At 37.3% G+C, this 14,110-nt stretch overlaps 1 protein-coding gene across 4 annotated transcripts in view; it reads right to left on the reverse strand.

Annotated features, from left to right (window-relative positions):
• Nucleotides 1-14,110, reverse strand: part of Rbm27 (RNA binding motif protein 27) — a 72,596-nt gene that overhangs the window by 28,277 nt on the left and 30,209 nt on the right. For 2 of the 4 annotated variants that reach the window (XM_005380676.2, XM_005380675.2), the window contains exons 8-10: nucleotides 12,892-13,026; nucleotides 3,805-3,969; nucleotides 431-580 (exon numbers count right to left, since the gene is read on the reverse strand). In XM_005380676.2, the coding sequence (XP_005380733.1) occupies nucleotides 431-580; nucleotides 3,805-3,969; nucleotides 12,892-13,026 (450 nt within the window). The remainder of the gene's footprint in view (nucleotides 1-430; nucleotides 581-3,804; nucleotides 3,970-12,891; nucleotides 13,027-14,110) is intronic. The other 2 variants (XM_005380677.2, XM_005380678.2) reach the window with 1 other exon arrangement.

Consider the following 14,110-nt stretch of genomic DNA (forward strand, 5'->3'; position numbering starts at 1 on the left):
GATTATTACGTGTGAATGTAATGACAGATCAGGTTAGTGACAAAAGGAAAACGTGAAAACTGAGAACATGATCTTCCCACTAATTTAAGGTAACAGGGAAAACAATACAGTACATGCACTATAGCAAAGAAAGTAAGAGGGTATTCTTTGGAGTTAGACGAGTTCAAATTCCAATTAAAGCTGTGATTTGAGGCAAATTCTTTAATCTCTGTAAGCCTCAATGTTTTATAAAAACAGAGTAAGAACAGAACCTTTTATGAAGTTGCTTTATATAGAGATAATAATAATATATAAAAGTATTTGGGGTAATCTGACACAAAACTGTTAGCCCTACCTAGTATCTAGCACACTGCCCAGCACACAGCTAAAACAATCTGAAGCCTTAGCCCAAAAAATGCAATTAAATTAACATTATTACTTGTATTCTCACCTCTTGGATTTGCATCCATATCTCCAGATGTTAGGCCAATCAGGTTGGGTCTCTGTGTCTGTGTTCTTGAAAAGAATTGTCTGTACTGTGATCTACCAGAACTGGTAATACTAGGTGCTTCTGGGTTATAACCATCTGGTTCATATGTATCTGAGGAAAAACAAAACAATAAAACATGTAACAAAATCAGAGAGTGGTTAAACTGCCTCTCATTGCTATAAAATAAATGCCTGCTAAAAATGAACATTCTACAATAAAAATTCTACCGATCACATATATTTCATATATTTCTCTTTGAGCTATAGTATACACACATTCCTTTCGCAAGTGAAAGGAAAAAAATGCTACTGTCATAGAAACAGATGAACATACAAAGACACCCATTCTCTGTACTAGTGAATTCCCAGATTTGCTCAGTCATTTCTAGCCTGTATGTCAGTCACTTAATCTAAACTTCAATGCACATCTGAAGGACAGACTTTCATGTAAGTAATGAACATATATGAAGAATTGTTCAGTTTCCTGTCTCACCAATTCCTAGCTACCTTTTAATTAAGAAAAAGGATCAACATATTCATTTGATTATCTGCACTTTACAGAGATAACAGCTTTTTCATATTAAAACATTTCAAATCACAGGTAGGTAAAGCCAGGCCTGGGGGCAAGCACCTGCAATCCCAATCAGGGGCAGGATTATGGTCAACTAAGACTCTGCTTTAAAATGTACAAGCTGGAGGATGTAGCTCAATGAGAAGGCTCTGGGTTCAATCTCCCGCATCAGTGGGAATCCACCCAGATACATAAAATAAATTCTGTATTTATGAACTTTCATCAGTGTACTTTCATCACATTTCTTGTTTTCTCTACAACTAACAATTCAACTTTTAAAATTCTAACAGTCTAATATTATTTTGTTAGTGTTAAGAAAAATTCTGAAAGTTTATTTCTAAGTGGCATATGTCCTCTTCACCCTATATAAAATGAAGGTTAAGATTAACTGAAGAGGGGCTGGGGATTTAGCTCAGCGGCAAAGCGCCTGCCTGGCAAGCGCAAGGTCATGAGTTCGGTTCCCGGTACCGGAGAAAAACCAAAAAAAAAAAAAAAGGAAAAAAAAAAAAAAAAAAGATTAACTGAAGATCCTGACTTCCACAAGTATGATTTAGAAGTCCTTCTGTTTTTTTTTTTTCTTGGGTGAAGAAGTTTTGTAAGAATGTCACTTTAAGCTACAAGATAAGGTACACTCAGATCTTTACTAACCCTCAGCCACCTCTACAATTCAGAGAATAAAATCAGCAGATTATCCCCACTGAGGGATCTTCCAGGACTCTCAGGCATGTCTATCTGCAGGCCTTAGTTAATAAGCACTACTAAGGTTCAGAAGTCCCCAATTTCTCATTCTCAACACTCTTAAATTAACACTCCCCCCCTCCCCCGAATAGTGTATGTCCCCTAATTAATGCGCAAATTCTCTCCTTGGCAAAAACATCGAAAGACTACTGTGAGTCTATAACAAGAAAACACCAACAAAACCCAAGTGATTCTGACATACTGTATTTGGTATTGAACCTACAGCTGCTGGTCGGTATTCCTTCTCTCCATCTCTCCCCATTTTTTCCTGTTTTGGTTTTTCAAAATGGCTCATTGAGTTGAAAGGACAAGAATAGATTAAAAAGTGGTACCCTCTAATAAAATGTTAAATGATGTTGAAAATGAATCACCAGGGCCCATCTGTGCTGCCTTTCTCAGAGGAGGATAGCTTGGGAAATTTAATAAGTTGTTACCACAATAACGTTCACATTTCATTCTCAGGGCCTCTATTCAGCCTCAAACATACCTGATGATGGCTAATAAAACCAAATGGACTCTACTGTCTCAACAGGTGATGCTCAAGTTATCCACCAAACTGTATTATTTGGGCTTCATTTTTAATAATTTTGGCTTCTGTTCTAAGACCCCTCTTGATAATTTTTGTTTGAGACGAAGACAACAGGGGCTGGGGATTTAGCTCAGCGGCAAAGCGCCTGCCTGGCAAGCGCAAGGTCATGAGTTCAGTTCCCGGTACCGGAGAAAAACAAAACAAAACAAAACAAAACAAAAAAAAAAGACGAAGACAACATTTAACTGTGGGTATGCCCTTCTGATGGAAACATGTACTATAATGATGTGTAGTTTAAAAGTAAATCTCAGACAGGCATGGTGGCGCACGCCTGTAATCCCAGTACTCACAAGGTTGAGGCAGTAGGATCCTTGCAAGTTCGAGACCAGCCTGGGCTACAAAGTGAGCTCAAGGCCAGCCTGAACTGCATAACGAGAGACTGTCTCAAAAAGACAAAAAAAAAAAAAAAAAAAAAAGTAAATCTCATCTTGCTTATTGAATTTAAATGTGACTGGGCATGGTGGGCACATGCCTATAATCTCAGCATTCTGGGAGGGTGAGAAAGGAGGATACAAAGTTTGACCCACCTTGGGCAATTTAGTGAGACTCTTATCTCAAAATAAAATTTCAAAAGGGCTGAGGCCATAGCTTAGCGTGAGGGTCCTGGGTTAAATAGCCAATACCGAGAAAAAAATTAAGATTGATAATAGTTTGAAGATTATATACAAAATAATAGCTTCCATGGTTCTAAATGTAAAGTCTAAAAAGTATATGTAATATAATATACAAAATATGTATGGCCTCTACCTTTTAAAAAATCAGCAAATTATGATAAAAAGTTTTCAGTTACCATTTGGTATTACTAACAGAAAATCTAGTTAAGGCTGCAAATAGTTTTAAAGTTACAAATCAAAACAGAACCCCAATAAAGATACACCCTTGAGTTAATTATGATGAACTAAAATCTAAATTTTTTTTTTTAAATCTCATGAGACACCAACAAAATACTCCACAGATTTTCAAAATATTGTCAGCAGGAGGGAAGACTTCTGAAGAATGCAATCAGTCCATACAAGGGCCAGAAGAAAAGAATGACATTTATCCATAATCAGCAAGAAAACAGATGTTTGGTTTTATTTAATTATAAAGAAAAATTAAACTAGTTTTTCTTGTAATACGTAACTAATTAGAAAACATTCAAGCAACACCTTCCTATCCACTTGATTAGAAACTATCTAAAAGAACTAGCATGACTCTTGTTACCAAGACACTAAAAGTAAATACAGAGGACACCAGAGATGACAGACACAAAGGAGGCCTAATCATCTAGCAACCACTAGGGACAAACCAAGGAAGTAGAGAAACAGAAAATAAAACTACTTAAGAGCTTTAATGGAAACTCATGACCCCCGATCTGCATGCCAGGTCACCTCTTAGGCTGGCCAGCTTAAGGTACAAAGGATTCATAAGGTGGATGGCCATCTGCAGCAAAGCTTACCTGGGACCAGAGGGGTGGGGCTGGACACTGAGGTATGATACCCAATGGAGGATCCCATGAGGTTTCGAGGTGGCACCAAACGAGCTGCCAACAGAGGAGGCGGTGTCCCCAACTGAAGTCGCTCAGATGCTGCAGCACCATGTTCACGAGAGTACATGGGCTGTCCTACAGAGGGAAGAATAGGACGGCAGCTGGGATTGAGAGTCACAAGCTTCTTCTAGATAATGATGTACTTCCTGAGACTTTCAACCAAGAACAAAGAAATTACAGCAATAGGAACAGTAATTGAGAAAGATGTTACTATGATTCTAACTCAAGAAAATGACACACAACTATTTAAGATACAATGAGGTATAAAGAAAGTAAGAATTAGGTAGTGCAGTTGTATAACCTCCAACTTTTAGGATGGTAAATGGAATAACTGTTAATTCTATCCAAAGCTAATCAGCCATACCAAGCTGTTACCCAAAGGAGCCAAGCTACTAGTCATATAGAATTTTAGATCTGAGACATGCAGATACAAAAGCTGTCACACATACATACTACCCTCCTAATGCCCCCAAACCACATAATTGCAAATTTTCACAAAATATACTCCCATATCTAGAAGCAGAAAAAAACAATAAAGGAGGAACTAAAAACAAAGCATCAAAAGCATACCCTACAGAGACTAAGAAGACTTCAAAAGGAGAAATTAAACAAGATAGTGAAAATTTGTTATCCCTGTGAACAGTCAAATAACCAAGAAAAAGGTGTAAGGACAAAAGTTCAGATAAACAGACCAGAAGTGAACATATGAAACTATCCCAGATACTAAGAACCACATTTTGAAAGACACAATGAAATCAAATTCTGTAGAAAAGGACTAGAAAAAGACAAAGTACTAAAGAAGCAAAATCTTCCTTTGGTTGTCCATTTGATAGAATCTTACCCACTAACAATCCAATATGAGATGGAGGTATATAAATTTAGTCAATGTTTGATATTCAAAGTCACTATAACAGGAGACAAAGCATATTTAAAAAAAAAAACTTTAACACCCAAAAAATGTCCTTAAAATTCATAAAACACAAGATTTCTAATACAGCTTCATCAGACTACAAAACAAACACTTCATTTCACTGTAAATAGAGGAAATAGACATGCTAAGCTTTACTACCCTTATCTTCCTATATACATGGGGGGAAAAAAGGGGCTATAAACCATACTGTGTAACAGATTACATAATCTTATACTTAATACCTGACCCTATCAAAATTTATGTTTGCTGGGCATGGTGGCGCACGCCTGTAATTCCAGCACTCAGGAGGCTGAGGCAGGAGGATCGTTTTGAGTTTGAGACCAGCCTGGGCTACAAAATGAGCTCAAGGCCAGCCTGAACTGCATAGCGAGGCCTGTCTCAAAAAGACAAAAAAAAAATTTATATGTTTAAGGAGTTTCAATCATTATACTACAAAAACAATACTATCTTCAATGATCTGAAAACAGTTGTCAGCACGACCTACTGAAGTAGATTTCTTATAAATAATGACCTATTAGCAGAACGAAGTCCAATATTAACAACTTACATTTACACCGTTACAATCATTAACTCCTGCCAGCTGAAAATAATATAACTCAAACTAAAATTTTACCCATGTTTTGCAATCTTTCTAAATTTTATCTCTGAGTATTCACAGACAAAAAGACCATAAGTTTTAACCTAGAAACTCAAATACAGAAAAAATAAAAATATTGACCATACTTATTAACACATCTTCTCTAGGGGAATACAAGTCCCAGTGAACTTTGAAAGTTCCAGAACCTAACAGTGCCTGGTGCATAACAGAAGCTCAATAAAGAGTCACTTAAAGAAGAAATGGAGAACCAGGCACTGAGGCGCACACCTATAAGCCACAAATTTAAGCCTAATCTGAGCTATCGCAGACTTCAAAGGCCACCTAAACCATACAGTAAAACCCCCATCTCCAAAAAAGAAAAAAAAAAAAAAAAGGAAGCATTAAGTAGTCAAATGAGGGGCTGGGGATTTAGCTCAGTGGCACAGCGCCTGCCCAGCAAGCGCAAGGTCGTGAGTTCGATCCCTGGTACCGGAAAAAAAAAACAAAAAACAACAAAAAAAAAGTAGTCAAATGATAACATGACAGCAAATATTTGTTTGGAAGAATAACTATACATTAAATGAGCAATATAACAACTAAAGCAACATGCTTTCAAATGAAAAGAGGTGAAATAGTCTAGACAATACACAGACTCAGAAACTGATTTACTTCTGTAGACATCAAAACTATTACTTTACAGAAAGACATGTTATACATCCCACAGAATTAAATGAGCAAATCTCCTAGGAATATACTGTTAATAATTTTACGTAGTTAATGACAGCAAACGTATTTCCTAAAAAAACAAGTATAGAAATTTAGCTAAAGAACAGACAACTGCCATCACCCCAAAACAGTCTCTAGAATCCAAGATCAGTTATTAATTTTTTATACACTCAATATAGTAATCTCAGCAGTTAACATTTGCACTGGCTTGAAAACAGCAGAAAAAGAGATCAAATGGAAGTCCCCCACCAAAGAATATACATTACAGAGTACGTAGCTAGCTTGCACAATGCCCTGAGCTGTGCCCCAGCACTGGGACACACACACACACACACACACACACACACACACTTCAGTGCAAAACGATTTTGTTTTTAGTTTTGTTTTGTTTTGTTGAGACAGAGTCTCACTCTGTAAGTCAGGCTGGCCTTGTACTTATTCACAGCAACCCCTTCCTGTGTGCTGGGATTACAGGCACGTGCCACCACAACTGGAAACAGCTGATTTTAATATGCATACATTGTTGTCTTTTCATAAAATTGCCACTATATCCCATTATTTGAGTCACATTCATAACTCTGAAAATTTAAGACTTTTTCTAAACTATAACCACTGACATTAACATTTAAATAGTCAGGAACTACATGTACGCTACCCAGTTTTACAAGGGAGTAATCCATTTTATTCTCTTTAACATCTGGTTGTCCTCTTTCAAAACAAGTGACAACTGCGGCTAAACTAATGCATTCATTTTAAAAAAGTAGTTCCTGTACTATCTGTGCTTCTAAGGCACCATAACAGCAAAATATATAATTTTTTTTATATTTAGGCTCTTCTTTAACTATATTTCTTTCCCATTATTAGATTCTTACGTTCTTCAGATATGAAGCATTTCTTACTCACCTATATATTACTAGAATCTAACATTAAGCAAACCTCCGCTTCCAAAATTCCAGATTACATTTTTCTGAGTTTACATTGGATCCCTACTGACAGAATTTTTCACAACTAAATATCACTTTATAGTTTTTTTTTGTTTTGTTTTGTTTTTGAGGAAGAGTCTCTATACAGTTCAGGCTGGCCTGGAACTCACTTTGTAGCCCAGGCTGGCCTCGAATTCACAATGATCCTCCTGTCTCAACCTCCCGAGGGCTGGGATTACAGGCATGCGCTACTACGCCTGGCCTAAAACAGTTCCTTTTTTTTTTTTTTCTGGTACCGGGAATCGAACTCACGACCTCATGCTTGCTAGGCAGGTGCTGTGCTGCTGAGCTAAATTCCCAGCCCCACTTTATAGTTTTTTAATCACAAGCATTTTTGTTGTGTATTTTAATAGTAATTTTAAAGGCTATAAAATATCTATAATTTAAACTCTTGTTAAATTTTTAGGATAATTCAAGTTGTCTACCATGTTGCAAATATACACAAGGCTATTTACTTCATTTGAACCAAAGCAACCTGTCATCTTGTAAAACTTACAAATGTGTTAGGAATGTGCACCGACTCCCCACAATGAATGTAATTATGTACGCTAAATTGTACTACTAAAAATAAAAATTAAGAAACAATACAACAGTTCATAATAGAACTTACATGTGAAAAAAATTACAAGCATTTTAAAAAGTAAATGAACAATTTTGGGAGTTCAACCTTTATATCAAAGACTATTATTAAATTTTTTTACATCACACAAATAGAAAGCTATGAAACACATGACTGATAAAATATACTATATTCTTCAAAAAAAATTTAACATTTAGATAGCTATCAGCAACTTATCTCCCACATTTTCAGATTTCTCTGCAAATTTTAGAATCAAAATTTAGGCTGGTAAGAAAGGGAGAAAGCCAGAAGTGGTGGCACACCTGTCAATCTCAGCACTCTGGCAGGAAGGTCTCACACTTGAGCCCAGCCTGAGCAACTTACTGAGACCTTGTTGCAAATAAAACTGTAAAAAGGGCTCAGAACATAGCTCAATACAAAAGCCCTGGGTTCAATCCCCAGTGTTGAAAGAGACAGATAAAAAAGAAAAGAAAAATTACAAACTTGTGTACCACAGAATTTTGAACTGTCCAATAGAGTATTCTATAACTTTCAAAATTCTCAGTTGCCAATCAAGTAAATCTCTTTCAAAACATGGTCCTTAAGTGTAGTAATACACAAATTCCAATGGGAAATTATCACCTTTTATTGGTCATAAAGAAAAAATGGGAAAAAATACAGTAAATATTTCATAAAACCAAATACTAGCCAGGCATGGTGGCACACACCTGTAATCCCAGCACTCGGGAGGCTGAGGTAGGAGGATCATTTCAAGTTCGAGACAAGCCTGGGTTACAAAGTGAGCTTCAAGGCCAGCCTGAACTGCATAGCAAGACCCTGTCTCAAAAATATGAGGAAAAAAAAAAAAAACAAATACTAAAGGATCATTCTTTACTCTCAGATTATATACTTTTGGTGTAAAAGGTATTTTAAAAATTAATACTAGATTTTCACACATAGTCTTTACCCTGGAAAAGTAAAAAGCTGCTAACTGTATTAGTCCTTAAAATTTTCTTAGGTATGTTACCACCCTCTGTCTTTACTGGCCAGGCATAGCAGCCAGTGACCCTAATTCTAACCACTGCTGAGGCTGAGGAAAGAGGATCCCAAGTTGGAGTCCAGCATGAGCAATTTAGCAAGAGCCTGCTAAATAAAAAGTAGCGGGGATGCAGCTTAAGGGTTCTTGCCTGTAACATGCCCAAGGCCCTGTGTTCAATCACCAGTACCAATGAAAGAATGAATGGCTTTTACTAGTACATCACAGAATCTTCTTTCTCTTAAAGAAAAAAGTTAACTTCAAGCAAAATAAAGGCTGATACCCTAATCACTTTGGCTCCCCAGTGGCCACCACAATGCCTGGCATATGGTAGTCCCTCAATAAATATTTGCTGCATTACTATCAGGTTACGTCACTAAAATAAATGGTAACTGCCCAATTTTCAAACAATTAAAACCATGGGCTGGGGTATAGCCCAGTGGTATAGCACCTGCCTACAAAGCAGGACTCAATATCCAGCAACACAAAAAGCAAGCAAATAAATAAAACCAAATAGAGTACTTTCAGAATGAGTCACAATGTTAGGTTGAACAATACAAAACTAAATAATTGCCAGGTTTTTAAAACTTTTTGAGTCATAACACTAAATTTAACAGTATAAAAATATGCTACCTACAGATTCTGGGACAAATAATTCAGTTTTTCATACTCTGAAGTTTAAAAGGCATTCAGAAACGTTAATCTGATTCAGGAAGAAACAGATGAAAGAAGATTCATCACAGCTGGTAGTGACTGTTGAAGCTGGGTGATGCACATAACTATCCGAGGCAATGCGAGTTCATTATTCCATCTTATTTTTATATATGTTTAAGATTTCCATAATTAAAAGTGAAAGCACTTTCAAGCAGCAATAATGCAATCCTTAGACTAAGATACTAAACATGAAAAAGAAAGGACAAATGAGTATCGTGTGATTTCTGTTCTGAAGTTCAGCTGGTTCTAAGATTTACACATAGCCGGGCAAGTGGCACATGTCCATAACCTCAGCACTCTGGGAGGCCGAGGCAAGAGCATCACAAGTTCTCAAGACCCTCCTGGACTGCACAGCAAGTTCAAGGCTGGTCTGGACCACACAGAGAAACTCCGTCTCAAAAAGCCAAAAAGAAAAAAGGAAGAAAGAAGATTTACCTAAAAGAAAACTAAACAAACGTCTTTATATAATAAATTCTTTTTTAGTAAAGCAGGAGTGGAGAGTAAGAGCAATAATATTCCCCAAATACTCAGAAGAGCTCTCTGCGCCTTAAGAGTACAAGAGCACGGGGCTGGGGATTTAGCTCAGCGGCAAAAGCGCCTGCCTGGCAAGCGCAAGGTCGTGAGTTCGGTTCCCGATACCGGAGAAAAACCAAAAAAAAAAAGAGTACAAGAGCACAAGCTAAGAGTGAAGATGGGAAAAGAAAGCTAAGTCATGACAAGAGCACAGAGGGCCTGATCAGAAACAGTATAAATTGCTAAACAGTGAAAAAGAGACTACAAAAAAGGAGAAGTAGATTATAGAAAGAAAAGCCCCAGAGAGGGGTTTGCTGATAGTTCAAAAAGAAATGATAGTTACTGAAAACTTCTCAGGAAAACAGCCTTACGAACCTGAGCTTAGCAACATTAAACGGTCTGCCTTAGTAGGGTGAAACATCAAACATAAAGGTATCAAGTACGCTGTAGCAATAATCCAAATGTGAGGTGATTCAACTATGGATGAGGGCAAAGGACAGCAGATAGAAAACATACTTCAAGGCCAAGCAAGGTGGTGCACACCTGTAATACCAGTACTCTAGGAGGCTGAGGCAGGAGGATCCAAGATCAAGCCCAGCCTGGGCAACTTAGTGAAATCCTGTCTCAAAATAAAAAAAGGACTGGACATGTAGTTAAGTGCAAAGCTCCTGGGTTCAATTATCAAAAAGGAAAAAAAGGTGTACGAGTGTATGCGTACGTGTGTGTGCATGTGTGTACATGCATTAAATAAAATGAGAAAGAAACTAAGCATGGTGACACATGCCTGTAATCCCAGCACTCAGAAGGCTGACAGGCAGGAGGATCACTGCGACTTTGAGGCCAGGCTGGGCTACAAAGTGAGTTCAAGGGTAGCCTGAACTACATGGTGAGGTCCTGTCTCAAAAAACCAAACCAAACCAAACCGTGTCCCCCCAAAAAAAGAGAGAAAGAGAAAGAGTTTTGATTAATTATATATATATTTTTTGGGCCAGGCGTGGTGGTGCATGCCTGTAATCCCAGCACTCAGGATGCTGAGGCAGGAGAGTCGTTGCAAATTCGAGGCCAGCGTGAGCTACAAAGTGAGCTCAGGGTCAGTCTGAATTACTTAGTGAGACCCTGTCTCAAAAAGACAAAAAAAAAAAAAAAAAAAAAAAAAAACTCAAAAAAAAAAAAAAAAAAAAAAAAAAAATTTTTAAAAACAAAGTGGGTTTGCGGGTGTGGCCTAGTAGTAGATTACTTGTCTGGCCTCTAGACACCCTTGGTTCAATTCCCAGCACAACGAAGTTTTTTAAGAAATTATTTTTGGGAGTGGGGGCAGGCTGGGGATTTAGCTCAGGGGCACAGCGCCTGCCTGGCAAGCGTGAGGTCGAGAGTTCGATTCCTGGTGGGGGGGATTATTATTTAATTGTTTTTAAAAAGGGGGGGTACTGGGGATATAGCTCAATGGCACAAGCACCTGCCTGGCAAGCACAAGGCCCTGAGTTCGATTCCTGGTACCAAAAAAAAAATTTTTTTTTTAAATGCAAGAAAAAAACTGCAAGTGAGCCATGTGAAGCACTCAATTACAGATGATTGGATAGGTGTTATTTCTAATGACAAAGACAAGGATGGTGGATGGCAGAAACTCAAGGAGAAAATAATAGGTCTGATTTCAGAGAGGTTGAAATTCAAATTTGAGCAGACAATAGGAACTTGAATAACAACTAATTCTTTCAGTTTCCTAGATGCCAGAAACTGTTTTACATCCTTTATATGTTAGTCATTTACTGTTTTGTTTTGTTTTGTTTTTATGAGACAGGTCTTACCACGTAGTCTAGGCTGGCCTCAAATTCACTATGTAGCCCAGATAGGCCTTAAATTCGTGGCAATCCTCCTGCCTCAGCATTCCAAGTGCTAGGATTACAGGTGTGTGCCACCACGCTCAGCTAGTCATTTATTATTCAAAACAACCTTAATGAAGTAATTTGCTACTTTTCCAAAGGAGAAAATTGAATACAGGAAGTCATTTGCCCAAAGTCATAAAGACAATAATATGCAAAGAAATCAAGATTTTAACAGGGCTCAACTACTTTGCTCAGTTGCTTCTCCACAACACAAAGACATGAAGAAATGTTTAGAAGGCAAAACAAACTTCACAGTAAACACAGTTCCATACAGATGAACACATCCATAGTTAACTGTCTTTATAGAGAAAAATCTCATAATCTGAAGTGTTTAACAACCAATAACCTTTTCAAAACTGATTCTGGAGAAAGGCCTTTCCTTAAAAACTTAGTAAACTAAACAACAAGAAAATATCTAAGTTCTCAAAGAATCAGGAGTCAAGAAAAACATTTTACACTCAAACATGTGTGCCACAATAGCCTACACACGGAACATCAATACAATTTAAATGATGCACTCTATCTTCACTTTAGCATACAAGTTAAATAACAGGTTACCTGACCTTTTGCACACCTTTTAGGAGATAGACCTCACATTTTAGAAATAGTCAGAAACTTCAAAATAGATTTGCTTCAGAAAAGAACAAGTTGGGCATAGCGGCCTATCTAGAGTTTGAGGCCAGCCGAGGCGATATAGTGAGTTCAAGGGTAGCACAGACTACATAGCAAGACCCTGTCTCAAAAAAACAAAATTAATTTTAAAATAAAGACTCAATACTGTTGCTCCATGACAGACAGTACAGAAGAGGCAAATTGCTGAGACTGTTACGTCACAGGTCAGTTTCCCAAACAGAAGACCTTGCCCAAAAGGGAAGACACTGCCTTTCTCTCCCACTTAACACTAACATATGACCACACGGCATAAGCACACGATACACTGCTTTGTGGATACAAATACAATTTTGATAGGTATACAGTCAATAAAAATGCAAAATAATTTTTAAAAGCATTATGCTGATGGGAGAAATCGTGCCTTTTCTACATGCCAGTAATTTGAGTTGAAGCATTTACTTACGTTCTGATACTGTGTAAAGCAGGTTCTGGGGTAAAGGAGGAGGTAGTCTTGCTCCCACTGGTGCAAGATTGGGCACTGCACTTGTCCCAGGCTGATCACGACTGTTTATCAAGCTTGACTGTGATATTGGTGGTCCTACAGATTACAAAAGGTGACAGGTACGGATTAACGTTTCCTAATAAAAATACTCACTACACTGGTAGTAATTTAAATATTCATACTCAAAAGTTCTACGCAGGCTTTGAACAAAATAAAAGAATTTGATATATGCAGGCTTAACCACTGTGAGTTGTATATAATTAATTAAAATGACATTCTCAGTTCTAGAATAGACAAAAGTAATCAACGATAAAAAATTAAAGAATGTTGCCTCTGTGGGTAAAAGTAGAAAATGACTAAGAAGGACTTGAGAAAATTTTCTGGGGTTACAGATTTCTACAAAGGATTAAAATAATGATAAGCATGTTTAAACACTGGGCATAGTGGTGCACACCTATAATCCCAGCACTTGGGAGGCTGAGGCAGAAGGATTGTAATCCCAGCCTGGGCTACACAGGGAGTTCAAGGCCAGCACGAGCCCTGTCTCAAAGAAAAGCGAGACCCCGTCTCAAAGGAAAGAAACAATCAGCACATTTTAAGTGTACTATTGTCTGTAATGTGTTGTGAGAAGCATCAGATAAAAATGGAGAGATGGAAAAGTAAGTGATATGCAAGTACAGTAAAATGCTAACTGTGGAGCTTAGACGATAAGTGCATGAATACAATTCTTTCAACTTTTGCTTGCTTGAAATGTTTCATGATAAAATGTTTGAAAAAACTACATTCTTGAGTTTAACTTTTATACAAATAGGTTCCTACACTGAATCATCTTTTAGTTTCTACACATAAATATACTTCTTTATCTGGAAAATAAAATCTCAACCTGTGTTTTAAAATTATATTCTTTATGTGACAATACTAAATATTCATAAAAGAACCTCATTTTTATTGATCAAACCTATGCATTAAACTTCTCCAAAACTGTATTAAATTCAATGTGTTCTCTAAAAGTACTCTACTGCTGGAAAGCTTTGTAACATGTACACGGGATCCTGGGAAACTATCTTTGCAAATGTTTTCTTTGCTTTTAAGACAAAGTTTCACTATGTATGTAGCCCAGGCTAGCCTCCAACTTGCGGTGATACTCCTGCTTCAGCCTCCCCAGTGCTGGAATTACAGG

This window comes from Chinchilla lanigera, unplaced genomic scaffold (genome assembly GCF_000276665.1).
Source record: "Chinchilla lanigera isolate Chin_1 unplaced genomic scaffold, ChiLan1.0 scaffold00014, whole genome shotgun sequence".
NCBI classification, from domain to species: Eukaryota; Metazoa; Chordata; class Mammalia; order Rodentia; family Chinchillidae; genus Chinchilla; species Chinchilla lanigera.